Source organism: Haliaeetus leucocephalus, unplaced genomic scaffold (assembly GCF_000737465.1).
Source record: "Haliaeetus leucocephalus isolate CR32 unplaced genomic scaffold, Haliaeetus_leucocephalus-4.0 Scaffold184, whole genome shotgun sequence".
NCBI lineage: Eukaryota > Metazoa > Chordata > Aves > Accipitriformes > Accipitridae > Haliaeetus > Haliaeetus leucocephalus.
The window spans coordinates 8,677,290-8,704,536 of record NW_010972620.1 but is presented as its reverse complement, the minus strand read 5'-3'; the positions used below and the strand labels follow the sequence as shown (position 1 = coordinate 8,704,536).

The window sequence follows — 27,247 nt, the reverse complement described above, 5'->3', positions numbered from 1 at the left end:
CCTTTGATTGAATTGACACCTGAATTCAAATTCAGAGGGGGCAGTACCGTGCTGTCCTGACCAGTGGAATTCACTCAAAGTGATTTTTCACATCACTTTTAAAATACTGATATTCATTTTGAGCTGCATCCTTTTTTTCAAACAATATTTTAAGCTAATATCCTTTTAAAATTACATTCACGGGTAGTCAATATCTAATCAATCACGTGGTTAAAAAAATTCTTCTGTCCCAGAGGCTTGTCTCTATTATAACTCCATGCTACTGAAATTTTTTTCTTAATAAATACGAAACTTAGCACCTTAACTAAGACAGAGCCAAGCAAAGCAGTAACGTAATTACTTTCATCAAACCACAATGTCCTTATGACGGCAGTATCATGTAGGAAGTTTAAGCTGATTCTCCACCTGAAACAGTATGTGTCTTGCAAGTATTTCAAGGATACTTTGGTATAGGAAAGGTTTGAATAAGGTTTTTTAAATTCAGGCACTTAATCGGGCTACCTGAAAAGTGGATTTATCTGAGCTGCTGTATAGCTGCAGCTCCTATGAGCTCAGAAATGCTCATCTTCGCTGAACACCAGGGAACAGACTAAAATGTGCATATAAGCTCACTGCTAGTTGCTTCTGCTGAGCTACTGCTTTTTGGTTGATCTGCCATGGGGAAGTGGGACAAGTTTTTGAGGACAGTGACTAATGGTCATTGGAGGGAAAGGCAGGGAAGAGTGTTTGGGATGGTCACTATGTAGATAACTTTCTGCTTTTTATGTTGGTATTTACAATCTGGTCATTTTACTTCAAAATCTGTACTTCTGGATCTCAGAAACTTTCTTGCATTGATGTGTCCATACACATTTCCTATTCCCAGACTTCTGCCATCTTCACAGCAGATACGAAACAAGGTCAGAGAGAATTAACCTTCCTCGTTCACAGGCAAGCCAAGGCCTGGATGCCCTGTTGTTTCTCAGTCTTACAAAAGATAAGAACAGATAAAGGGAAGGAGAAAACAAAAGAAAGTTTACAGTGTTTCTCTATGTTGCTTGCAGAGCTTTTAGTTGTTCTCCATCGCTTTTCTCTTGTCTCAATCTTCATTCTTCATTTCTGTAGCTACTTCTTTGCTTCTGGCATTAGGGCAGTCAGTGGAGCCAGAGAAAGAAGACAACCTCTTAAATAAGAACATGCTCAAAACCAACTCATGGATAAAAGCTCATGTGCTTCCACTACACTGAAAGGAGAAGGGAGTGGCTGAGCCCAAAGATGCTTTAATTTACCAAAATTTCTTCTGCAATTACCAAGCTAGGTGGTAAAGCCTCTTTCTTACTGATTATCAATGCTAAAATAGTGGAAAGAACAGAAACTAGAAAGGGACATTGAGTGAAATCTGTAATGTTGAACTGTCACACCCCTGTTCTCTGTAAGAAAGCCAAGCAGAGTGGTCTTCTGTGGTAAAGCATACACATCTGAGGCATCTCCAACCTCGTGTTGTCCCAGCAGTTTGTTGAATGTTTTGTGTTAACTGCAAACCAAGTTATTTTTGCCTTACAGAAAGCAACCAAAAATCATGAGATGGATGAATAATTGGCTAAGGGTCTCTGTATATACAGCTCATGGAAGTGAACTTGCAGTAGCAACCATACAATGTGGGGGGCGGGGGGGAGTTGTCTTGTTTTTAAAAGCAATTTGATTTCACGGCTTTCTGTAGAATATTGTAATAATTCTGCTGTAAATACAATAAAATCACAGTTTGCTGAGATGGCCTCTGTTTTGCTGATGGAAAACTTGCATGAAATACAAGTGATGTTTGAGTGAATGGGACAATTTGGAATTTCTAAAATAACTGAGTGCAAAAGGTACTTAACATTGTGCGGTGTGTGGCTCCCTGACTGGAATAGCCCAGGGCAGGAGCACAGATTTAGCACAAACCTAAAAGGCCGCTGTTTTCAGTGACTGCCCTGCCCTGTCTGTGGGAATTCAACTTGGGGTTGTAGGACCTCCAGTTTCTGCCCCTCAGTCCATGGGTCCCCCCCTCGTCACAGCCACCCTTCCCACAGCTACAGGCGAAGGAGCGAGGTGCTGCTGTTTGGCAGCGGAGCCCCCTGAGCAATGGCCCAAGCACCGCAGGCTGGATTACGGAGCAAATGGGAGGTTGTAGGGCTGCGGTGCCTCAGACTGCTCTCAGCTGCCTAACCCTGCCCTGCGACACAACCTGCAAGCACAGTAGAGCAGTCCTCAGTGGTTCAGGGACAGCTTCAGACATGGAAACACAGCTGCTGTGCTTAAACATGACACCACATGCGTTTTGTTGTTGTTTTTAAGAGATAATTAAAAGGAAATGTCTCATCACGGCAGAGCCAGGTGGGGAGTATGAATCACCCAGAAGGACTCAGGCTTTATTAGCAAACACTGGAAGGTGCTGTGCGCTGAAAGCTGACCTGGGTCATACAGCCCTTTGCTCTAAACTCTCCTAAGCAATAATGTGGGAAGAACACCAAAACTTGACATCGCTAACACCAGAAATAAAAATGGACAATGGGTGTTTAAACCTGGACTGAAACCAAGCAATTCAAGCAAGTCGTCTTGCTACAAAAATGAGCCACTGACCTGCTTTGGCCAATACCTGGAACTAAAGTAGCACTTCAGGGCTTGTGTGCATGTGTACACGTGGCCCCAGGAACACCATAAAACTGATGTGGTGTCACACACGCAGTGACCAGGCACTGTGCAAGGGGCTGCCAGCTGCCCCCCCTGCACTCCTGCACTGAAACACTGGCCTCTGCCAGGCAGTACCTTGCAGCTCAGCCATCACCCAGCCACGAGGCTCCCCCTGCTCCCCAACACTAAAATGCTTAAACTCTGTGAGTACTGCCTCACTGCAAGGAAGAAGATGATGGCTGTGGCATCCTGGGACAATATGCAGAGGCTCTTGTTAATGTGACTGGAAACTGCTGGCATCTGAGAAGCGGCTTGGCATCTGCTCAGGTCACATACCAGTGGTGAGAAACGAAACAGCCACCAAAACCACAAGGTGTGTCTGCCCATGGTCACAGGGAAGCTGGTACTGACTGCCCAGTGTAACACTGATCAGACAAGGTTGGGGTGAAAAACACATTTTAATTGGGCTGTTTACATTAAAAATTATTTTTTCCAATGTTTATAAAACAGAAAAAAATACAAAAATAACAAATTACGTTTAAAAGTGCTTCGGTTTGGTCCCTGTGCATGTCACATCTCGCTGTGCTGGTATAAACAGGCATTGCAAAGCACGTGCTGACCCACGCTCCCTGCCAAGTACTTGCATGTGCTGTACCCTGTTGGTGTCTGAGCCCCTCCAGTAACAGTTTGTCCAAGGAGCTGGGCTCAGGAGCGGGGTTAATGCACGTGGCGCACTCAAGCATCGCAAAACTGCCGAGCTGTGAGGGCATCGCTTTCCAAAGCAAGTCACGGGCCAGGGTGATGGTGCTGACCCCAGGGGTCTGAAAGTTCTACAGTGGGGACTATCAGGCAGACACCAGCACCGCCATGCAGCTGGGTAGGGAAGGCAGACCCCAGCTATTTCTCCCCGAATCACCTGCTATGCTGCAGCAGCTGGGCATTGGCAGTGCTGGGCTCAGCGTCCCATGTGGGTCGCTGTTTGGGGTAACTCAGTGCAGCGTACCCCCTCCCAGAGACCCTCGAGCCACAGCCCCCCACTCAGTACCACCAGCACCTGCTTCAACAGGTCCTCCTGCTTAGGACCGGCACAGCAGAGCTCGTGGAGAGGAAATCCCAGTGCAGTTAGCAAGCTTAATCCCAGGGTTTCTTATGGGGCCTTTTGTCCTGTGGGCTGAATCCGATCTCTGAAAAATCATGCATTTGGTGGGGGAGGGATTGGTTTCTTTTTTTTCTTTTTGCTAGGTAGTTGGCTAGTTGTTAAAAAAAAAAATAAAAAGGTTTCTACATAGCTGGGAGCAATGCAAGAAGGCTGGACTGGGTGAGACAGGAAGCCCTTGTCAGCCCAAGGACATATGCCTGGGAACTCAAGGGCGCTAAGCCGAACATCAGCAACAGGAGCAAATACCCACATTAGGACCACGCTGGACACGTAAAACAGCCATTCAAATCTCAGTGGCGACACTGAACTATCAACTCTAAGTGGTTAGCTGATTGGCAAGGACGTTTTAGCATTAAGACAGTGAAGATTCAGGCTAATTCTCTATAGGCCGCTGGGAATGCTGCCCAGTGCAGAACTGAGCTGCCTCGTTCCTTAAACCCCAACAGTTCTTCTTTTTCTTCTGCCAACATACACTTGTTCACCTGGGGACAAGCAAATCAAAAGGAAGGTTATTTGAAAAGTTCATGTGGGGTAAAAAAAGACAAAAAAGGCCCAAACCAAACAAAAAATGGGGCCATGTGGGTTTTCCAGCAGTTCACAGAGATGGGCTGGTGTCCGGGGAATCCTTCACTCCCCACCAGGCAAACCCTGCTCTCCTGGGAATGGCAGATGTTCATACCTTTCTCTCCTTTCTCTCCTTTTGGTCCCCTGTGCCCCTGGCGTCCCGGTGGGCCCATTGGTCCAGGGTCACCTGAAGGAATGAGAAGACCAAGTTTGCTCTTGAGCATGACTGGCCCATGAACAGGGACAGGCCAGGGTAAGGAAGACTGAGTTAGGATGATGGTTGGGCTGAGATCCCGAAGGTGCCACCTCCACTGTGGGGAGGATGTGACCTTGAGCCGCTCTGTGCCAGCTATCTCTGTGGACACAGAGCTGCTTCCTGGGCGCTAGAGGGCTTGAGAGGGAAAGGATGGTAAGCCTTACCTTTGGGTCCAGGATAACCCCTCTCCCCCTTTTCACCGGGTGGCCCCTGGATGGTACCATATGCTGGAGAGGGAAATGAAGGAGAGGATGAATGAGTGGGACAAACCACTTGCTAAGAGGTCTGTGCTCACTTAGAGAAGCAGAGTCACACTGGAAGGACATTTCTCTAGGTTAGATGGGATTAGACAGACTGAGAGCAAGTTTTTAAAAAATGGTTTTGGTCACAACAAAGCCCCAGGGGCAGGCTGTGATGTCATTTCACCAGCACTGCTCTGCCACTCTTTCTGGGTGTCCTGGCTGTCACCAGGGCTGCAGCTGGCCCATGGTCAGGGAGGGGAATTTGAGACCAGAGCGAGCAGCTGTCTCATGTTGCGCTACATGTGCCAGCCCAGCCATGTTAAAATGGGCCACAGGGATTGCAAGCACAGTGGCCTTCAGGGTTTGGGATGAGTTTCCTACAAGTAGTGGGAAAACCAGATGTCCTTCCTAATGACGAGACTGCACCTCCCGAGCAAGGTGGGGAAGGGGATGGAAAGACTATCTGCCTCCAGCTTTCTATCTTGACTGTGTTTTTGCAGCACACAAAGGTGAAAAGATCACTGGGTCTATGAGACGTTGGAGAGATCTCATATGTATGAACCAGAAACACCAAGTCAATATGTCACTTACTTCTAAAGAAGTCCATGAGGTCCTCAGTGACATTGCCATAGGCTGCAAAGACCCTGCTGATGCCAGGGGGACCAGGAGGGCCCGGGGGACCCGCGGGTCCCTGTGCAGTGTATGACATCAGGTCCTGGAGAATACCTCGGCCTGAGGAATTAAAGATGTCATTTGAAAGGAGCTCTGGGAGACCTGTGGCTGGATGCTGAGGCAGGAAGGTGTAAGGGAGAGCCGCAGGCAGCAGGAAGGGTGAGGGAAGTGAACAGCATGACACCAGGTACAGGGGGTTAGGAGTTGTGGGCTGGGAGAAGGAGGGTCAGGACAAGCAGGCATTCCACTCACTCTGTAGGCTCTCCGACACACGGAGTGCCAGCTCATTGTAATCCAGGGAACCAGTGAAGGAGCTGCTGTAGGATCCGCTTGAACCTGCCGATCTCCTGTGTGATTCATCCTCTGTCAGCAACCCAGCGAAAGACCCATCACTGCCCAGGGAGGTATCATAAGAGCCATCACTGCCTATTGAGGCACCGTAAGACGACATGCTGCTAACGGAGCTACCATATGAGCTGCCTGTGCCCAGTGAACCTCCATGGGATCCCTCAGCACCAAGGGATCCTCCATGCAACCGCTCGGAAGTCCGTAAACCTTGGTAAGACGAAGACATAGACCCAGCCACCAAACCACTATCTCCTTTGGGTCCTGGTGGTCCCCGTGGCCCAGGGGGGCCAGGCGGCCCTGAGATGTAGCTTCGAACTTCATCACCTGCAAAATACAAGAGGGGGGACTTCACCGGGGTACCTGGGCCCCCCAGGCTTGGCAGAGGTCCTGTGCTACCCCCTGAATGAAGACTGGAGTGTGAAATTCTGTCCCACCACTCACTGCAGTATCCCTCTTCCAGTGCCACTTCTCAGGCAGCAGGTACGTATGTCAACCTTGATCTCTACAGATGGCACGACACCCTCCTCCTTCCCATCTCTCCCACAGTTTTGGGTGCCCAATCTTGGAAACATGCCCAGTGATTTTGCAGAAGGGTGTGCTCCTCTCAGGCCAGTTTCAGCACCTCTGCCAGAACAGCCATTCTGTGACCAGTCTCCCAAAAGTGAGGGGATCCCCATATTTCTGAAAGACTGCCCTGGATGACTTGCCAGCATGAGAGCTCAGACCAGTGTTGCTTCACAGCTGGCCCAGTGCTGCCCTCCAACCCCTGCATCATCCATTGCTCTGTAGGCAGGTGTTTGTCAAAGAAAATGCTTTTCCCATGGCAAAACTCTGCAGGTGACCTTACTAGGGACTCGCTGTTCAGTACAGGCCAATTGTAACTGCCCAGCACCTGTTCCTTTTGGCTCACAACATGGACTTTTGCCTTGCAGTCAGACTGAGAGGAGACAAGCCTATGGGGTGCAGTGTAGTCCTGTGTAGACCTGGCTGTAGAGGTAAGGTGTTGCTGCAGCCCCAAGTCAGGGAAGGCTCCTACAGGGCTGCCTCAGCTGTGGCAGAGCCAGCAGCCTACACAAGGCAAATTATGGTTCGGGGTGTGTTTAGGGAGGATGGATGGCATCCCCTTACTCTTCAGGTACTGGATCAGCTCGCTCCTGAACTCGTCACTGTGGGTGATGTCAGCATAGGACAGGAGGCCGGTTCCTGAGAAGCCTGGTGGTCCTGGAGGGCCAGGAGGGCCAGGTGGGCCCTGGACTCCAGAGAGGGAGTATCCCACACCTCGAGAGAGAGGAAGAATTATTTTCCAACAGTGGGAGGACAAGGAAATCACACATGTCTGGGGATGTTGAAAGTTTAAAGGCTCCAACCCCAAATTCCACCCCTTTACAGCTGATGTTGATGAGAAATTTTTTTTTAAAGTGACCTTGTTCTCAGTGGGCAGTCATGCCCCTGGTAAACTAAATCTCAGCCTCAGTCCCCACAGCACCTACAAACAGAATCTCCTTGCCAGCTGTGAGAAACACAAATGCTTTACTTTGTAGGTAAGCAGAGACGTCCTCCAGAGAGGTGCCTGGTGATCCAGGGATCCCTGGAGGTCCTTGGGGCCCTGCAGGACCAGGGGGCCCAACAAGACCACTGAATTCAGAGTCTGTAAGACAGAAGGGAAGAAAAGGAGTCACACAAACCACCGCAACCCTGATGAACCTTCCCTGACAATACAGGTAATGCCAGCTACAGCCAAGTATAAGGTGCTTTTTTCTCCCCAGCACCTTCTGGTGCAGCCTTCCTGGTGTACCTCACTTCCCTGTGTGTAGATATCACATTGGGAAGTCAGGAGATCCCAAAGAGGGTAGAAGTCCCTATTTTTTAAATATACTTTCAAAAAGTGGCATAAGAAATTCCTTTATGCTGCAGAGTTTGGAGCAGACAAAGGGCTCCTCCATCCCCTTCCCCAAGACAGCACTGTGCTGCTACTGCTCTCCACAGGAGCACAGTGATCTGTCTGCAGCCCCTCGTAGTCTGTGCAGGTCCTGGCAGAACTCAGGAGGCCTGCAATGCTGCTAAGGCAGAGGGACCATCAGAGTCTCAAGGAAGGTTATATGTTGTGATGAGCAAAAGGGGAAATTCTGTACTAAGCCTGTAAAAAAAGATCCTGGGGGTGCATAGGGACCTATGGCAGGGGAGTAAAGAAATTGGCTTACTTCGCAGGTATGCTGTCAGGTCACTGTAAGATATACCAGGTGTCCCTGGAGGCCCAGGTGGTCCAGGGAGCCCAATGCTCATCCCAGAACCTGCAAAATCAAACAGATCCAAGAGTAGCACATTATCAAAACAGTCTGCTACAGTGTGAGCAGACAGGCTGCAGGGCTTGTTCACAGGCAACGCAGGAGGGACTCCTGCAGGGTGGAGTGTTCGCATCAGCAGATTGTGCTGGGAACCACGGCTCAAGCCTTGTCCCGGACTTGGAGTTAAAGCTTGCCCCATTAATCCAAACACAAGGACACCTACAGACAGGCAGGCATCAGGCCTCTATTCTTGGCAAAAGCTTTGCACACCTCATGAACCCCTGACATGGCAGGGGGCACCCCAGGACATGCAGCTCAGCTGTGACCCACTGGCTGATGCATGTGCTGCTCTCCCTGTGTCTGCCTATCTGCAAGCTGCTCTGGTGCAAAACTTTGCACCTTTGTGATTTGCCTTAATGAAATGTCCTTGCTAATAAAATGCAGCTGGCCTGCTTGAGCCGTTGGGGTGTTGTGCTTTTAAGGAGGCTGTGCTTTTAAGGAGATAGTTGCAGGTACCAGGACTAGGCATTTCAGCACTGCTGTTGGGGATGCTCCAGTCCTCTCTGTCTGACAGTACTTACATGCCATATCACCCCTTTACAGATGGGAAAATGAAGCAGAAAGGTGGAATTTGTTTCAGCTAACTTTAAACTTCTAAGAGTTTGTTGCCTGAGCTGCCTCGACACAAAGAGGGCAGAGATCAACTCTTCCACAGAGAGATATATCCTGGCCACAGAGCCAGTGAGAAAAGGGTTATAAAGGCACTTGAAGGTGTCCAAGATGGCTAAAATGAAATTACGTTCCTAAGCTCAGTTTTTAGCAAAGCAAGAACTCATTAATGGAGTCTGTGGATAGTATCTTAGCTACAGGGTATCTTTGTTCTCTTCCAAGTCTCTCGCAATCCCTGTGAGGATGTCTCTGTACGTAGGGATTCACACAGTCGACACTGGAAGAATTTTCACTGACAGTATGAGCTTTCTGCTCAGCTCCCAAAGGAACAGAGGAAAATGCACATTAATAAAGACCATTACTTGTCATGTAGCTAATAAACCGTCTGGTCAGCTCATCATAATCCAGTGACAGAGACATGCCATCTCCCCCTGGTCCAGGAGGTCCCGGTGGGCCCTGAGGTCCAATTAGATACTGACGAATTTCTTCTCCTGGAAATGAAAAATGCATCTTTTAAGGCTGTCCAGCTGCTGCAAAGACACAAGGTGTGAGGAGTTCCCAGCCTGTGAGCTGAGCTCCCACCACTAAGGAGACCATCAAAATCTATGGATGCAAAGATCCTTTCCCCACTCTCCTCCTTTTCTGAGTGTGAACTGCCCTGTGTATGGTGTCAGAGACATTTGTGACAGAGCGGGGAACCTCCTATAATCCAGGGTTTGAGGAGGCTGAGAATTTGGATTGCTAAAGGGACCTCCTTGTGCTCTGTTTCTTCAGGACACCCTGGACAACATCTTGGGTAAAGGGAATTAAAAGTGGCTCAGCTGGGAAAGGCCATGCTGAGTTCTGTGGCATTTCAGCAGCCATTTGTCTATTTGGAATGTGGAATCTGATTCACTGGATCACATAGGAGGAGCGTAGTGTTGGCCAGCATCATCAATACCTTCAAGCACAGCAAAATGACATCCTGGTGATTTATATATCAGTCCACAGTAACAACGTGTGTAGAAAACAATACAGAGCGGGGTATCCTCCCCACCTTAAGAACAAAGACATAGCAAGGTGGGCAAGAAGGAATGGGGGGAACCCTAAGAGAGGGGGGAGCAGGAAAACAGAAGCTCAATGTTTAGTGGGAGATTGGGGGAAATTGTGGGGAATTCCTGAAAAGGAGGGACATAGGCAGATGCCACCTAGAGAGCCAAGGAGGGGAATGGAGGCGAGAGTGGGAAACTGCAGAGTTACAACAGTGGGTATGAAAAGCAAACAGGTAAGAAAGTATAGCTTCCAGAAAGCTCGCAAACTGTCCAGTACAAGACATATAAATCTGTCTCCAAAGGACTTGGAAGGAGTCATCGCAGGTTGCTCAGCAGCACCTATGGCAGCACTTTGCCCTCCAAAGCAGCTGCTGGTAACTCCGGTTGGAGACAGGAGAGTGAAAGGGATGGCAGATCTCCAGGCTGCTGGGATGCTTTATCCCCCAACCCCCATGTTTCCCTTGAGGGTCACTTACTCTGCAGCATGTCCAGAAGTTCTTGGTACAAAATGGAGGTAGTTGATACCGAACTGGCAAGTGACTGATAGCCACCTGAAGAGCCTGTGGGAATGAAAAGGTTTTACATCAGGCAGGATGAGACAGAAGGTGAAGAGGGGTCAGGCAGGGTCAAAGGAAAGCTGAATGAATGCAGTTTATCTGGTTGAATGGTATTCCTGTGCCCCCAGCCATGAATCAGTTGCTGTCTCACACATCCTGGTGTCTCCACAGCTGTGTGGCCTGTGCTCTTCTCACTGAGATTCCAGGCTACTTTCAAAAGCTTGGGGAATTTCATCTACTTTAGGAGGGCCCCAAGCATATAAGCCAGCCCTAGAATACTTGAGACCACATATACCTAATAAAGCCACCTCTGCTTGGATCTTGGGGGCATTACAGGGTCTAACAGCTAATGTTTAGCGTAAGACTTGTTTAAACAGCAGCAATTGTTAGTTAATCTAGCCGTTAAAATGGGACAAGGCTCAGAGACCACCTCAGCTCTGTGGAGTTCCGGGCCAAGACTGCAGAAGATGAATAACTGTGTTGGGGTGCTGCTACTTAAAGACTGTTGTTTCTCCTCTGGTTCTCACCTCCTAGGTGTTGCACAAGCTCAGCCGAGAGTGTGACTCAGTACAGAGCTTACCAACATGGTGCTTACTTGTCATATAGCTCATAACACGGGTAGCCAGCTCCGCATAATCCAAGTTCATCCCATCCGCAGTGGTGATAATTCCAGGTGGGCCTGGAGGGCCTGGTGGGCCTTGGGCACCAGTCAAATAATGCCTTACGTTGTCACCTAGGTAGGAAGCCCAAGATATGCCCACATCACTAGCAGGAAGACAATGGCCGTATGCAGAATTACTGGACCCTCCTCCCCTGGCAAAAAGCAGGCCAACAGAAGGACAGTTCTGCAGAGGCCACAGTGGGCAAGGGCACTTCACAGTATTCAACAGAAATAAGGCCAGAGCAGTAGAGCTGCTTTTTCTAAAGGGAGAATGACAAGGGGCTCAGGGAGCAAAAGAGAGATCGGCATGTGTCTGATGACCCATGGCAAAATTTCATTATACTCACTCTTCAGGTAGTCAGTGACATACTGCTGAATCTCTTGAGATGAACTTCCACCTGGGCCAGGAGGACCCGGTGGCCCAGGAGGTCCTGGGGGTCCCTGAATCTGTCTGGATCCACCTAAACAAAGCATTGTAAGGAGAAGGAGTGGCATGGTTACACTAGACTAAGCGATGCTGAAGTGTGCTTGCATTGAGCCTTTCCCACAGGTCTGGAAAAAGCTTTGGGAATGGACTATGGAGGGGCTCCCTCTTTATCTCTAAACACAGTCTAAGCATGGGCTATTAGGCAGTATAATGTCTGCAATTAATTTGGCATCTTATAATTCAGCCTATGCAGCTCTGCAGGGCCGAGTCCAGAGATCTCCCTGGCTTTGTACTGGTCAGTTTGTGCACCAGAGTGCAATGCTGTGCAGAAATATAGGTGGAGATCCATAAAGCACTCAGGCTCATTAGGCTAACCTTACTGCCCTGCTGCTCCCAAGCCCAGCCAGCCTGGGCAGTACCAGCTCAAGAACCTCCTCACTCATCTCCATTGCAAGATACAGGTGGGCCCTGTGTGACTCCTGTCACCATGTTGTCGCATGACACCTTATGCTCTTTAAGGTGTCTGTCTTCCCAGCACCCTGAGGTAGTATTCCTAGGACACAATGTGGAGAACCAGAGGGCTTGTTCACATTGAGGGGCACTTAAGTTAATCCATATGCAGTTTTTGTGAAACTGCATTAATATCCTGCATACAGAGATGCTCTTACTCAGAATGAAAGCAGCTTAATTCACATGAATCCACCTGAGGCTAGGTAAGTACTAAGTACAAAGAACAAAGGACACTTTTGTTCTGATCAGTAGTTTTTCCACTAGAGGGTTCAATGCAGCTTCCCTAATCCCTTGTGGAACATGGTTAGCCAACTTAGAATCCCTTTCTTTCATGGCCTATGAGGACAAACTCTGGCTCAAAGGATTCCCAGTAAGCTGCAAACAGAAAACTTGCAATTCTTAAATTGTCTGATTTAATGCAGGCTGTGCAAAAAGAGGTTTTGGACACAAATCCCATCAGCATTATGTTGGCACCCACATTTGTAAAACCCAAAGGAGGTTCTTCAAAGTCTCCACCAGGATGTGAGCATTTCTTGATACTATCAGAGCAATGATGGTCTGACCTCTTACCTCGAGATGCTCCTGGGATGCCAGGAGCGCCTGGGACACCTGCATCACCTGGAAACCAGAGTGAGGGAGACAGACAATTGTAATGGGTGTCACTGCATGTTGCATACTTAGTCACGTAAAACAGTTGAGCTACATGTTGTCAGAGAAGCAACTACCCAGCCCTTGTAATGACTATCTTGAATTAGCAGCTTGTTGGGGAAGAGCAGAAAGAAGAGGCCACGGCAGCTTTTCTGAGTCTTCTGTGACCTGCCCAGGTGCTTTGTACTCGGGGCAATTCTATTGCCATGGTCCTGCTCTGCCTGAAAAGGCAGGGTGGGCACAGCTGTAGTTCCCAAAGGACCTTTAGTCTCAACCACTCTTGGCTGTGTGAGGCCACCAGCAAAGAAAGAAAGAAGATTTTTAACTTCACCTTTGGGCCCAGGTGGGCCTGGCGGGCCTGGAACTCCTGGAGGTCCCTGCATGGTGACTCTGTCACCTGCCAATTGCAGAAGAAGAGTCAGAGATTCACAGGAATAAAGTGTGTGGACGAAATCCTGGCTCCACTAGAACTAAGCTAGAATCAATAGAGCAGGATTTTGCCCTCTGGCTTCAGCCTAGGGACAATGAATTCAAAGGAGGAAAGGGGGCACAGACTGACCGTGGGAGGGGAATGCTGAAAGGCCAGGCTCACCGGGTTCTCCTGCATGGGACACAGAAATGGAGGAGCCATCATATACACAGGCAAGCTACCCTGTACCCTACTGATATCTCCTGGAAACTTCCTTACCCGTGAATCCTCGTGGACCTCGCTCGCCTGTGAACAGGGAAGCAGAGGAACAGTGTTAGCATTTGCTTTATTATGATCTGCAACATCCCAGCCCACACTGCAGAATATTATTGTGGCCTTCAACATACAGGGCAGAAATTGGTAAAGGGAGTAGGTCCCATGTTCTACTGCCAGCTCAGAGCTGAGCTACACTTCACAGGGCCACCTGCTTGCACTGACTTAGCAAAGACTGCATTCTGCAAAAAGACTGTTCCCCTTTAATGGCAAATCTGACGCTCTGAATGCTGCTGAGTCTAATAGGCTTGCAAAGTTGGGATCTGAATACAGCGATTGCCTTGACACCAGTACCGGAGGCTAATAAATTTCGCCGACAAAGATTGACTTGTTTTATGGCAGCAGACAGGAGTCCTATTTAGTGACCACTGTGCTAGCTTTCTTACAGCCACAGAAAGGCAGGACACTTTCTGCTTCCAAGCCCTTCCTTCCTTCTTTTCAGTCTGACGTGTTGAGATCCATCTAGTATCTTGGTGAGGCAGAAAAATATACCCACCTTGGTCTCCCTTCGGGCCTGGTGGGCCTGGTGGACCTGGTGGGCCTGTGAGGAATGTTTCTGTAATTAAAACAAAAAGGTTTCTTTATGAAATCCAACAGAACATGACACAAGTTTCCTCTGGCTCCACCTGCTCCTAGCCAAGGATGTGCTCTCTGGAACCCCAACAGTCAGAACGTTCCCAGGGCACAGGAGGGAATGAGTGGGGAGAACCTACCTGAGGTGGACATGGAAGATCCTGGTCTCCCTGGTGGGCCTGGAGGTCCTGGCAATCCTTCTCCTAGGCAAAAGGGACACAAAAAGGCTTCAGGAAGGATGCGCCTCAGCAATTAAGTAAATGCATGTCAGAGCTGCTACATCTCCAGCCATGGCCATAGCTCAAATATTTCCAAGTGTAGGCTAGTATCATTGTTTTCTCCACACACATCTATCCCTGTCAGTTATTTTTCATTATCATTTGCCACCACAGCAGACATAGGACAGAACTCCTTTCTTTGTGGAACAGAGTGCTTATACCACCTGGCCTTCACTGTACTGAAAGGGAAGGTTCATTTCATCACACACCTGACCTGCTCCCCTTTGCTACTAAGCAGAGAGTAAGGAATGGGGCTATGCTCCTGTCTCGTGTCCCCCTGCACCTCCCCTCTTCTAGCTGTGAAAGGGAAATCTGTGCTACAGGAAGTGGAGTGGGGATATGTTCCTCATGATAAGAACCGCTCCATCTGTCTCCAGCTGGAAGTTAAGGCTGGACAAGTAAGAAGTAAAGATGGAACTGACTGCAGTTACTTCCTTTAGGGACTTGAGAACGTTGAGTGTCTTCCCAAAAAGTATGGCTTTTATGAATTACTACTCTGGCTAGCAAACCTCTGTCAAGGCACATCTCCTCTTGGGCAGCATCTTGCTGCTGTGAAACTATATTGTAGTGAAATTGTGTTAGTAGGAACCCACTGTGTGAAATTCTTCTTCCAGTAAAGTCAGCCCTACTAACTCCACAAGGTCCAAGACTGCATCTGGGAAACTGCAAGGCACGGGACAGAGGCACTGAAAAACCTCCCACTTTCCAGGTTTGTTTCAGAGAAACAACCTCTTACCTGGGGGGCCACGAGGTCCAGGAGGACCCTGCACAGATTCACCTGATGACAAAAGAAACAGGGGTATTATAGAATATTTAGTCAGCAAACTGCACGGCCTAGAAACATGACGTGTGTTAGCGTCCCCCTGCTTACATACTGAGCTCTGCTATATTACATACCTGGTGGTCCAGGGGGACCTGGTGGTCCTGCTCGCCCTTGTAAATCTGCCAGCACTGTGCAAATGAAACACACACAAAAAAGAGAAAATTGTTGCTATAGAGCTACTGCTGCTATGGAAACACTGTCATTACGTTGCTGTTAGAAGCACTTACAATCAAAGGTGGACTAAGGCAGGACCTGGGTGACCTAAGTCAAAGTTGAGGCAGAAAGGGAAAGGAAGAGATGTGTTTGGTTGCCAGCATGCAGGTTAGAACATGAAGCAAAATACAGTGCTGAGTAGGCTGGCAGCATTTTGGAAACAGGGAGAAGATCTCTCTGGAGAGTAATGGTTGCTGAGGGAAAGAGCAAAGGACTCAAAGGCTAGAGAAGGAGGGAAAGAACTTTCAAGGAGAGGAAAGATTCTTTCAGAGGGGCAAGTTTTGGGAGGAGAACATTATGCAGCCATTATTTAACAACTAGCTGCACTGTGTTATCTTGATTGGAGATGTATCCTCACCTCCAAGCTGAGGCACAAACTCAAAGTTCAGTGATGCTGAGATCCAAGACTCCTGAATAGGGGATGGGACAGTACTGAAGCATGGTCTGGATCTACATAACCCCATTCAGATGGTGATCAGGCAAGGACCATTTACGATTTTATGCTCTCCTCTACCTTGCCTCTCCTGCACACTTGCAGAGGTCCCAGAGCATAGGAATACTGATTGTAAGTGCACCACACATCTAGTATTGCACAGAACAAGCAGACACTCTTCTTGGGATGCTGCTAATCCATTCTGTTCTGCTCCACTTACTTTCATCTTAAAATAGCATTTGCTCCCCTGTGAATTCGTCCTCTAATTCACAGAGATATTCTGATTTCTGTTGCTCAGATTAATGTGCCTTCTCAAAGTGGTTCTCCTTTTACGGATAGCTCTGTGTTCATATCACAGAGGGAACTGCCCTGTGTGAACACAAGGGCTAAAAGGCCAGGCTGAAACTTCACAGCTCTGTGACCATCTCTAATGTTAGGGACTGTTCACCAGTCACCATTCCTTAGCTTTCCTCTCTGTGACATGGGCCTGATGCCATCTGTCTCCTTTAGAAAGCACTTTTGGATGCACAGATGAGAGGGAGGGCAGAAGAGGTAGCTGGTATTGCTGTCCCACCACCAAACATACACACACACACTTGCCCTATATCACATTGAGGGGAAAGAGGTAGAGGCATCTCCTGTTAGCTGTGAGCAGGCCTTGAGGCCTCTGGCACCTCCAAGCAAAGGAGCGGAAAGGCAGGCCCACTTACTTTGAGATGTTAATGATGAGACTTCTGTTTTGATAGTTTCTATCACAGCTTCACCTGGGGATCCCTTCTCACCCCGTGGACCTTTTTCAGGAAAAAAAAAGAGAAAGTGAATTATGTAACTGAGAGAGGATGACATTTTGTACCCACTCCTCACCTCCCTGACAACAGGTTCAGACTTTGCTTATGTGAACTGGGAACATGAACTCAGTCCCTGGCTCTGAGGGACACTGTATTAAAATGTAGAAATTACTGCACAATTTGCTCTAACAGGATCATAGAAAGCCAGCTAAGAAAGGTTCATAGGAGTCAGCTCTGTTCAGGCCCTTCCAAACAGCTGTCTGTCCAATTGGCAGTGGTTTCACAGTGACATTATTCCCAATTTGGTTCTAGTTTATTCTCCCACCTTTCAAAATGGCAGGAAGCATCCAGCTGGGCTATACCCCCTACCACAGAAAGGCAACTGCTCTTGAGAAATGCCTTAGAAATACCAGCCTCCAGGAAAACATAAGAAAAAAAGAGATTTGCAGCATCCACATCATGCTGGCTCTTACCACCCTCCCTTCTTCCCCTGGGAAAGAAAAAAGAATAGAAATTCTGTACAAGATTAATTAAGCCAAATAGTGCAGCAAAATTAACTGAAGGGAAGAAATCTGCAAACAAAAGGGAGAGGGATTGCGCCAAGGGCTGAGAGAATTAGAAACAAGGGAAAATTAATTAATTCAGTTCTCTTAAGAAACAGAATCAGAGCTGATGGAGAATGGTACCTTGTTGTCCAGGGAGACCAGCTGGTCCAACAGGACCTGGTTTCAAAGGAAAAAAAACAGATTGCATTAGATTTTTCTGGTTGTATTTTACAGTAGCAGGAAAGAATCAATAGGTCTTTTATAAGAACTGAGTTTCAAATAATGTATTTGTCTGCACAAGTAAATGGAATTGCTACGGGGTATGAATTCATCAATGTCCCATGTATTACTTGAAGCTCCGGAGAAGAGACTTGTTTTCCATCATGTGGCAATTAAAGTGCTTAGTGCCTCTTAGACTGGGGAAATAACCAGAAAGTCACTGACCACAGTAGAAATGCAATAGGCCTAATCCTCCTCTCTCATTCCCTGCTGCAAATTGAGGCTAGCTCTACCAAACCAGCTCCAGGATTAGCTCCAGCTATACAGCTGGGAGAGGCACAGAAGTGCCATGAGAACCAGCGCTCAGGAACTCTGCTGCCCCACACCAGCGTGCTGGAGGGCAGTGTCTGACCTGGGACAGAGGAGGCTGAGGACAAGCTCATGCATAGCCAGACTCTGTGTGTGTGTGTGTGTGTGTGAAAGATTTGCAGATGCTCACGTGGGATTTCTGCTGTCTTGAGTTCAAAGCTAAGACTGGAAAACAAGCACTTCCTGATTTCATTAACAGTGCCAGGAAAGGGATTAGACACAAGTCTGCTTTCCTGAGAGGCAAAAGAGCTTGATTCTGCTCACTGGATTTGAACTTATCACTACTTTGTACTCATCAGGTCAAAGGACAACAACAGTGTTCCCAGTTTCTTCATCTTCTCAGCCCTCCCTTCTGTCCTTCCCCCCTGTGATCATATCCCATTTCTTCCTTGAGGCTGCTGCTTTCCTAAGTCAACCTGAGATATTGGTCTTTCTGCAGGGAAGGGTGAGGACCATGAGTCCTGCCTGAGCAATCTTGCCTCCCAGACAGGGCAGCCTGGCAGAGACAATAAACATCACACATTAAATTACGGACTGGATGCACAGCAATGTAAGCTGCCTGCAAAAACCACAGCAGAGGAGCAGCTTCCTCACCTGGAACACCTGGGGGTCCAGTGGGGCCGGCTGGGCCTGGGGGACCTGGTGGGCCTGGCAGAGCAATAGTTGATGAGCCCTCTGGAATACAAAAACATACACTTGCACACATACACATATATACACACATCCAGCAAATGTGTAACAAATCTTTCCTTAAGGAATCACACATCTATAGCGTTATGTATTCTCCCAGCACAGGGAGCCCCAGTACAGGTCTGACAGTCGAGATGAATTTAGGAGGCATAACAAAAAACAGAAAATCCTTCAAAAGCAGAAGTGTTTGAACTCTCACGGCACTACATACCAGCACTTATGACTTTTCCTGGAGCTCCAGGTTCTCCTAAGAAAACAAAGAGACAAAAGATGCATTTCTTTTGGGGGGAAGATTTGTCACTAGCTCAATGACATTGTCTTCTTAAACATGATTTCTGTTCTGTTTGCCCTTGATCTCCTGTCTAAGAAGTCACAGCACTAGAAGGTCATGAGGGAAGCAACAGAGCTCAGCTAATCCAGAGATATCCTCCGATCAGCTTTCCAAGCACTACCTCTGCCAGCATAGGCAATAGGCCTAGGTTTATCCGAGGCAGGCACGCAGCTCCCATTGCAGTCACCAGGCATCATACTCATATGCTCAGGACAGAACCAGGTTTGCTAAGGTTGTCTCAGTGGAGAACTGTCATGCTGCGTGCCTCAGCAGATGCCCTGCCTTTTGTATATGCTCAGGGAGGCCTTGGCTACCGTCTATTTCTCAAACCTTCCCTTCCTAAAGCCACTAGATGCCACTGTTGATTCAGGGACTGGTCAGCAGAGCAGCTATCCTCCCTAAAATGAAGTCTTAGAAAGAAAATGAGTATTAGAAAGGAAACAAAACTCACCTTTAGCCCCTGGCCGGCCTGGACTGCCTGGAAGTCCTGATATGAGGTAGATGAACAATTTAAAATGGTTAGTACAAATATTATTTGCTCTGTTTTTTCCAGGTACCCTAATTGAGTTTCACTTGTGGGTTTATAGAAGGAGCTCCCTACTCATGACCCTGGCTTTCAGCATTTATAAGCAGGTCCCTGACAGCAAGTGGAGGAATTCACAGTGGACTGTACACTGAGCTGGTAGTGTCCCTGGGCATAGTTAAGGCCTTCCTTTCTCCCACTGCTCCCTGGATGACAGCACTGCTTCCTAGATTTACCTATAGCTTCTTCCAGGTACTGCTCCCTGTCCTGAGGCTCCTGGATAAATTCCCTGGTGACTTGCCCCCCAAACCACCTTTGCTTGCAGACATCACATCCTCTGTTTTAACCTCTATTGCTACATCCTCTCCCCTCTGTTTCTGCTGCTGCTTAGAAGGACTTTTCAGTGATGCACAGGGAACTGAAACATGTTATTTGTTGCAAACTATGTTTTGGAGAGAGGCAAATTTTCAACATTCCAAGGCCCTGCATTTCTCAAAAACTACACACCAACCACAAAACCTGTCTCAAAAGCCAAAGAAGATGCAGAAAACTTGGAATATCACTTTGGAAGCCCTGAGCAGCACCAAGGGAAAATTACAAGGGTTTTCTGAGCCCATATCAAGTGTGTCATTAATGAACTGGAACATGGTGGAAAAGCCTACCTGGTGGTCCCTGGGGTCCTGTGAGACCTGGTAGAAAAAGGCAAAAATTTTAAGTTGTCTAAACAAATTTCAGGTGGGGAAAGGATAGCAGGTAGAAAAAGATTGCATTTACTGGAAATTATAGCACACGGTCCACAAGTGATGTAAATTGGCCTAGCACCTAGTATGTAAACTGAACATTGGCTCATAGCAGCTATGTTCTTGTTTGCAGTGTATACAATCCTGAGATCACAAAGGGTCTAGATTCCCTGTGTGTTTTCCTTTCATCACCATCTTACAGTACAGAGATCCTCTGCCAGCCTTAACTTCAAATTAAGACTGGAAATCGTTGACAGACATCTGTGTTCCTGACTGAGCAAAAAGTATTTTTGTTCTCTGTATGCTTTTACCTGGCTGTCCTGCATCTCCAGAGGGTCCTGGGGGACCTCGGGCTCCTGGCATTCCCACAAAACCTGGTTCACCTAGGGATATAATCACCATTAACAAGCCAGAAGTCACTGACTTACAATCTACCAATCCATTCAAGCTTGGCCACCAGCTGTCCCGCAGTACTTTCTACCTATTGTATCCTCATAGGCAACTGGCCATTTTCAGCAGCAGTGTCTGGCAGGTGATCATCAATGACAAAAGAGTTCTGTAGTTAGAAGAACTCTGTCACAAGTTTACAGCCAGCTCCATTGTATGTCTCAGTTCCATGCTTACATGGTTGACTCTACAGCTCTTCTGAGGCAGCAAGATCCCAGAACATGAACCTGCTGCCAACTTCTCCCACCCCTTTTACAAATCAACCTCCTGCCAAATCAGAAAGTACCTGCAGTTCTATCATCTCAAAGGAATCCCTTACCTTTTTCACCTGGCTGTCCATCACGGCCAGCTTGTCCTGTCCAAAGAAAAGAGATTGTTAGGGACTGCTGAAATAGTACCACACTTGCCCTGTCCTCCTGCTAAGTGAGGTACAACCTTAAACACAAGAGGGTGGCTTTTCATCATATTGCATCTGAAAGAAACCTTGGCTGCAGTTACTGAAGATCCAGAAAACATTCACTTGAAACTTAACTGTAGGACATCTTATCTGAGTATACAGACTAATCTTATCTATGTAGAGAAAAGACCTAGGATCACAACCAGTATGATTCCACTCCCACATTGTTTCCTTGTCTGTGCTTATAGAAATACACTCTGGGTGGAAATGACATTGTCCCACATATAAACACAGCTGTTTTCTGTTACCCACCTACAGGTCCTTTAGCCCCTGGCTGTCCTGGAAGACCAGGCATTCCTCTTGAGCCTTGTTCACCTGTAGCAAAATGGTATGAAAACGAATCAAACAAATCTTGGCGAAGATACAATTTATCACTGTCAGCAATATTTGGTGCTTTGCAATTGAAAAACAACATTGACAGGATGTTCAGGCTTCATGATTTGTGACTGTCTCTGGGCATTAGAAAAGCTCTAGTGACAGGAACACAGGGCACATGAGGAAGAATTTCCCTAAAGCTAAATACAAAGATTGCTACCAAGATTACTGGAATCAAGAATGGGATCTAGTTGTTTAAAAATTGGGTGCAAAAATAAAATTCCTATAACCAATAACATCATTATACTTTTTTTCAGAAGGCTAACTGGGATTGGCTGGGCTATACTGTTATTTGAAAACTCAAACAATGCACATGTATATTAGATAGGCTGTTACTCCAGGAAAACAATCCACTGACCTGTCATTCCACGAGAACCCTTCTCACCCTGATCACCTGTGGTACAAAAAAAGGGAATGATTCTGTAAGATTGCTTCATTGTATTGTAAAATGTTTCCATCAGAGAAAATAAAGTCTGCTTTCTGACAAAAGCACAGAAGAAAAAGCCAAAGAAGGATAGGGTTAATACCCATGGACAGTATCCATATCTAAAGAAATCTAAAGAAAATATCCACAAAAGATATCTAACTGATCAACATACCTTTGGGTCCAGGGGCTCCAGCGGCTCCTTTCTCACCTGAAAGATATGTGGATGATTGAAGAATACTAATAACAAGTCAGAATTGAAAGGAATTTCATGCATCAAGAAAAATCATAGTGGAAATACAGATACTCTGATATCAGACAAACTCAAACTGGCAATTCCTTTCCTTCAATACAGCTCCATCCATCCAACCATGTTTCCTCACCTAGCCTGCTCTGTTACCTCTGTGTCTCTTGTATTTCTCAATATTTTCTTGCAATCACTGACTAAGTAAGTTTAGTTCCTCCTTCCCTTTCCTCAGTCTTATGCTTTTCTTTGTCCCTAGCATCAAAATGCTACATGCTCAGACCAAGTCTGCTACTCAGAGCAGTGCTAGAAAAGCACATCAGCTAGTGCTGCTGTAATTGCTGAGGGGAAGAGAAGCTCACCTTTAGCACCTGGGAGACCTGCTTCTCCTCTAAATCCTTGTAGGCCGGGAGGACCTGCAGAAAAATGAGATGGGGGGTTTAATTCATCTCACTCACCATTATGCATCACTGAAGAGGAAAAACTATGAGAAGCTGTCACTCTGTTTTTGTTTTCTCTAGTCTCTAGATGCCATAGCAAAGGAATGCAGCACTCACCTGGAGGACCTTGTGGGCCTGGAGAACCCATCAGACCTGTGAATAAGGAACATGGATTTTCTTTCAGTAACACCACAATTAGAAAATTAACAAATCTCTTTTGGTTTGCCCAATAGCATCCACAACCCAACAGGTGTTTAGCAGATTGGAATTCCCCCAGCTACTGGAAGAATTTGCATCAGTGGCATCATCAAAACCAGGACAACAAATCTACACAACTTAGTCTTGTGACATAGAGGAAGTTGTTTTCCCTAAAGTAAGGTAATGAGACTCAAGTCTTCCATCTTGGCTGAGACGCTGGGATCTGTGCTTCAAGTGGGACTCATTTGTTTATAGTGCAATTTTTATTGCAGTTACATGGATTGTACAGCTGTAATTCTGTTAGAAGCCTGTTAGGGATATGCAGTTTACCTTATTATTTCTGAAAGCAGAGTAAAAAACAGCTGGAAACTTCACATATCTTAAAGATTGATGTTTTGAGAAACTTCCCTGCCAATCCCCATTCTCACTAAAAATCTCCAAGAATTTATTGCTCTAAAGTTATGTGTACCTACCAAAGTAAATTTTATCTAAAACGAGGACCATTAGTTCACTTTTCTGATTACTGCAGTGCAACACAAGTGAAGCAGGAAGGCTGGAGTTCTCATTTACTCCTAACCAGTCTGCTAGGCTCTCTCTGTCCATCTTCATATTTACCTTTAAGGCCAGCAGAACCTGGAGGACCAGGTGGCCCTGGAGGACCTGGCTCACCAACAACACCTAGAATGCAGAATAAGAGCATGAATAGATACTGTAGAATACAATTGCGATTGCATTTTTCCATTATCCCATCTCCTGTTATTCTTTCTTTGGCAAGTGTCATGAAAAATCTGCTGGTCAGTTCAAACCACCCAAATAAGCGTGCATTGTCCAAGAAAAAAATTGCATCTCACTGGGCTTTGGGGTGAGCAAGACAAATCCCCCAGCTTTGGTGACTTGGATAACAGGGAAGAAGATGACCTTGATACTAAGTGCTTTTGGTTCTGCCACATTGAAACCTGACTGTGAGACCTGGCAAACCAAAACAACCCTTGTTTACCCATTGTAAGTTTGACAAAAAAAATCCCTTAGGCCAGATTTGTCTGTGCTGGGAAATGTCTGAAATGAAATCTGGATTTGATTAATCAAATCAAATTCTATCACTGACGTGTTTTATAAATTGGGACCAAACTCTAGCTTTTGTCCATCTCTGCTTTATGCAAGAATGGGACACTTAGTTCCTACCTCTGTCCCCTTTTTCTCCAAATCCAGGTGGTCCAGGCTCCCCTCGAGGCCCTGGTAGCCCTTCTCGACCTCTTTGTCCCATGGGACCTTCCATGCCAGGATCACCTAGAGGAAACAAATGCCTTGTAAAAAAAGGTGTCTTTATGGGAGGCCTTGGACAAGAGGATCCATGGCCACCTCCATGGGGAAGGCAATGATCACACCAACCTGGTGTCTGTATTCCCATGCCATGTGTCAATCAGTTGTGAGAGACTAACAGCATTGATACAGATGCTTACCCATGCTGCCTTTCTGTCCTTTTGGTCCTTCTGGTCCTTGGTGCCCATTTGGACCAGGAATGCCTGGAAAGAAAAACAGAGCAAATGTTCAAAGCCCTTCTCTGTGTACCATGAAAGAATAACATGCAAATTAGGGGAACCTGAAGCCTGGAGGGATTCATTAGCTCGGGTAAAGAATATATTACTTGGAAGGTGGGTACTTGAACAGGGATCTCTTTAGAAAAATACAATACAGGCAAGAGCACAAGAAAGTTGGGCCAAGTACTCATGCAGCTGTGGGACTCTTTCAAAGGTAGGCTGGGATCTTCACAACCCCAAATTAGCCATGTTAAACTAAGTGGAAGTCAGGCTGAGGCCTTGCTTGTAACCAAGTCTCTGACCTGTGTCTGTAGCTCCGCACTAAGGTATTGATCAAGTGACTTAGTCTATGCTAAATATTGACTCCTTAGATAACCAACTTGAGCTAGGTTTGCAGTGCAAAATCTGTTCCTGCCTACAGTAATGTCACTAAATGTCCTCCCTCAAAGGGGAATTGTACTACTGCCCACCTGGGACACCAGGAAGTCCTCGCTCTCCTGTAGAGAGAAAGAAATAGACAGTCAGTAGGGAATAGGTCTTCCCTGTTTGTCACTTTGGCCGATCCTCACCCCCCATAAAAAGAAGTTTATGTTCCTGGCATGTTTACAAGTTCTACCATCTCCAGCAATGACACATTGGCCCCCTTGTATTTACGCAATGGATTGAATCATTCATACCACATAAAATCCTCTGACGCACTCTGTGATTAAAACAGGTAGAGCTTGGCTTCAGGAATGACTTTCATCCAGGTGAAAGAAGTTTCTAGATTCAAAGTGAGATCTGTTACCTCTTCTACTGTGAACTCTAAAATTGTCTTTGCCCAGAAGAAGAGTAAAAATCCCAGTCATCACAACAATATCTGAACTACAGAATGCATCAGCTTCTGTATCTAACTTCTGCAGTAACAATAATCCATTTGCTATGCAGGCCCTACGGCAGGCTGCCAATCTATCTGCTAAAGCAGGTAACTCCAGACTCACCTCTGGGACCTTGCATTCCCATGTCGCCTGAGAAAAGAGAAAAATAAAAAGATCAAGAGAGACCCTGGGGGTATTTCCAATGATTACTCATTCATTTTGTTTTTCTAGTTACTCTCCCACCTTCAATGAAACATGAAGGAGTTTTGGGTGAATAGGGACATTTCATACTTGAATAGTGCAGGATCAGGCTCATCCCACTAGTGGCAAACAGGATCTGGCCTTTCACACTGGCTCAGTGCAAGATTGGGCCTCCTGTATTAGTTCTGCATGGGATTCAGGTCCTCTACAATTTAAGCAGCAAACTAGCTTTACACTCTAGCAGAACTAGAGAAGTGATTGTTCCCCCATACTCAGCACTGGTGAGGCCACACCTCAAATACTGTGTTAGTTTTGGGCCCCTCACTATGAGAAAGACATGGAGGTGCTGGGGCGTTTCCAAAGAAGGGTAATGAAGTTGGTCATGGGTCTAAACTACAAGTCTTATGAGGAGTGGCTGAGGGAAGTAGGGTTGTTTAGCCTGCAGAAAAGGAGGCTGAGGGGAGACCTTATCGCTCTCCAACTACCTGAAAGGAGGTTGTAGCGAAGTGGGCGTTGGTCTCTTCTCCCAAGCAGCAAGCAATAGGACAAGAGGAAATGGCCTCAAATTGCAGCAGGGGAGGTTTAGATTGGATATTAGGAAAAATTTCTTCACCAAAAGGGTTATCAAGCATTGGAACAGGTTGCCCGGGGAAGTGGTTAAGTCACCATCCCTGGAGGTATTTAAAAGACGTGTAGATGTGGCACTTAAGGACATGGTTTAGTGGTGGACATGGCAGTACTAGGTTAGACTAGGTTGGACTCGATGATCTTAAAGGTTCTTTCCAACCTAAATGATTCTATGATTCTTTTTGTTCAAGTATACACCAGCTTTATCTTTCTCACTGCCAATTGCCCCTTGTGGCAACATCCACCCCAAACTTGTGCATTGCCAGAGCCAAGAAATAGGACAGGGGAAGAGAAGGACTATATGGTTGTACCTTTCGCACCAGGTTCTCCTCTCTCCCCTCGGAAGTAGCCTGTAACAGGAAGTGAAGGGGCTGTTAGACTGCATTTCACAACGAAATAGCTACTCACTTCACATACAAGGATCCTTCTATTTGGATTTTGAGGCTGCAGACAGCACAGGCTATCAAGCACAGCATGGCTTTTTAAGTATAGTTTCCTAAAATTTGCTTTCTCAAATCCATGAAAATTCTGAGGCTGGGAGAATGTAGGCTCTTTTGTTCTTAACCTATTTCCATCATCTGCTAAACAGAAGTAAGTCATCTTTCCTTTGCTAACAAAAGTAACATGAGAAATAAGTTGTGGGTTCATTTTTCTGTGTAGTTCTTTCAAAACTGAAAACTCACTTGCTACAGCAAACATGATACATCCTGGCACAGGATGGCATGTCCACAACTTCCTTTCTTCTCCCTTTTCTGCTAGCTTTAAGGGATGTACCATCAGTGTGAGTGGCAGCACTCTGAGCTCCAGCACAGCCTGTCTTTGAGGACAGGTGAGGGCACTATTTTTGACAGACTTCATTGCACTCTAAAAGTTCTGGTCTTTAGGCCCTTGGGCAAGCAAATCCTCCCACTCCCCTTTAAATAATCTGGCCTCATGCAGCATCACAGACATTGACTCTGCTTACCTCGTTCTATTTCCTTGTTCAGTCTGCTCTTCACCATCAACCAGACTGACTCTTCATTTTCATAAGGGAAGGTTGAGGAGGGTGAAATACCATGAAGGAAGTCTACTCTTGAAACATCCTTTTCTATTTTTGAATTCCCTTGGTTAATTGTCAGGAGGCCACCATTGATTTTTTCGAGGTTTTCCACACGAGATTTCAGCTTTCTCACTTCTTCCGCTGGAAGGTTAAAGTGAAATGCTAGGGAACATGCTGCCACAGATGCATGCCTGAAATATGTACTTCTAATAGCAGGGACAAGGCAACACTGTGACAGATGATAGCTATGGCCACTGAGTTTTGCAGGACTGTTCTTTGTATCTTTTTTTCTAGCAGGGATATCTGGAGTTTAAATTCGTTAGTCTCTGAGAAGTAAGACCTCAGATCTCAATAGTTTTCTTATCCTACTCACCCCAAGACTATATAACCCCTCATCAAAAGTTTATATCTCTTGTCCATTCTTTCTGTCCATTTGTAATATCTTAGTGGCAGTC

At 46.6% G+C, this 27,247-nt stretch overlaps 1 protein-coding gene across 1 annotated transcript in view; it reads right to left on the bottom strand.

The window, feature by feature from the left end:
• Positions 1-4,240: 4,240 nt before the first annotated feature.
• The window catches only part of COL17A1 (collagen, type XVII, alpha 1), a 36,869-nt gene continuing 13,862 nt past the window's right edge, over positions 4,241-27,247 (bottom strand). Inside the window, exons 16-55 of the mRNA XM_010564780.1 lie at positions 26,718-26,933; positions 26,065-26,103; positions 25,049-25,075; positions 24,539-24,565; positions 23,991-24,053; positions 23,713-23,817; positions 23,146-23,208; positions 22,450-22,485; positions 22,255-22,308; positions 21,824-21,859; positions 21,583-21,618; positions 21,102-21,164; positions 20,712-20,747; positions 20,257-20,328; positions 19,868-19,894; positions 19,134-19,169; positions 18,563-18,598; positions 18,256-18,336; positions 17,215-17,250; positions 16,451-16,531; positions 15,169-15,222; positions 15,008-15,049; positions 14,134-14,190; positions 13,917-13,976; positions 13,367-13,393; positions 13,238-13,279; positions 13,010-13,075; positions 12,601-12,648; positions 11,441-11,554; positions 11,028-11,165; positions 10,352-10,435; positions 9,207-9,335; positions 8,092-8,181; positions 7,425-7,538; positions 7,019-7,168; positions 5,795-6,214; positions 5,462-5,602; positions 4,793-4,855; positions 4,488-4,559; positions 4,241-4,290 (exon numbers count right to left, since the gene is read on the bottom strand). Of these exons, the coding sequence (XP_010563082.1) occupies positions 4,241-4,290; positions 4,488-4,559; positions 4,793-4,855; positions 5,462-5,602; positions 5,795-6,214; positions 7,019-7,168; positions 7,425-7,538; positions 8,092-8,181; positions 9,207-9,335; positions 10,352-10,435; positions 11,028-11,165; positions 11,441-11,554; positions 12,601-12,648; positions 13,010-13,075; positions 13,238-13,279; positions 13,367-13,393; positions 13,917-13,976; positions 14,134-14,190; positions 15,008-15,049; positions 15,169-15,222; positions 16,451-16,531; positions 17,215-17,250; positions 18,256-18,336; positions 18,563-18,598; positions 19,134-19,169; positions 19,868-19,894; positions 20,257-20,328; positions 20,712-20,747; positions 21,102-21,164; positions 21,583-21,618; positions 21,824-21,859; positions 22,255-22,308; positions 22,450-22,485; positions 23,146-23,208; positions 23,713-23,817; positions 23,991-24,053; positions 24,539-24,565; positions 25,049-25,075; positions 26,065-26,103; positions 26,718-26,933 (3,131 nt within the window). The remainder of the gene's footprint in view (positions 4,291-4,487; positions 4,560-4,792; positions 4,856-5,461; positions 5,603-5,794; positions 6,215-7,018; positions 7,169-7,424; positions 7,539-8,091; positions 8,182-9,206; positions 9,336-10,351; positions 10,436-11,027; positions 11,166-11,440; positions 11,555-12,600; positions 12,649-13,009; positions 13,076-13,237; positions 13,280-13,366; positions 13,394-13,916; positions 13,977-14,133; positions 14,191-15,007; positions 15,050-15,168; positions 15,223-16,450; positions 16,532-17,214; positions 17,251-18,255; positions 18,337-18,562; positions 18,599-19,133; positions 19,170-19,867; positions 19,895-20,256; positions 20,329-20,711; positions 20,748-21,101; positions 21,165-21,582; positions 21,619-21,823; positions 21,860-22,254; positions 22,309-22,449; positions 22,486-23,145; positions 23,209-23,712; positions 23,818-23,990; positions 24,054-24,538; positions 24,566-25,048; positions 25,076-26,064; positions 26,104-26,717; positions 26,934-27,247) is intronic.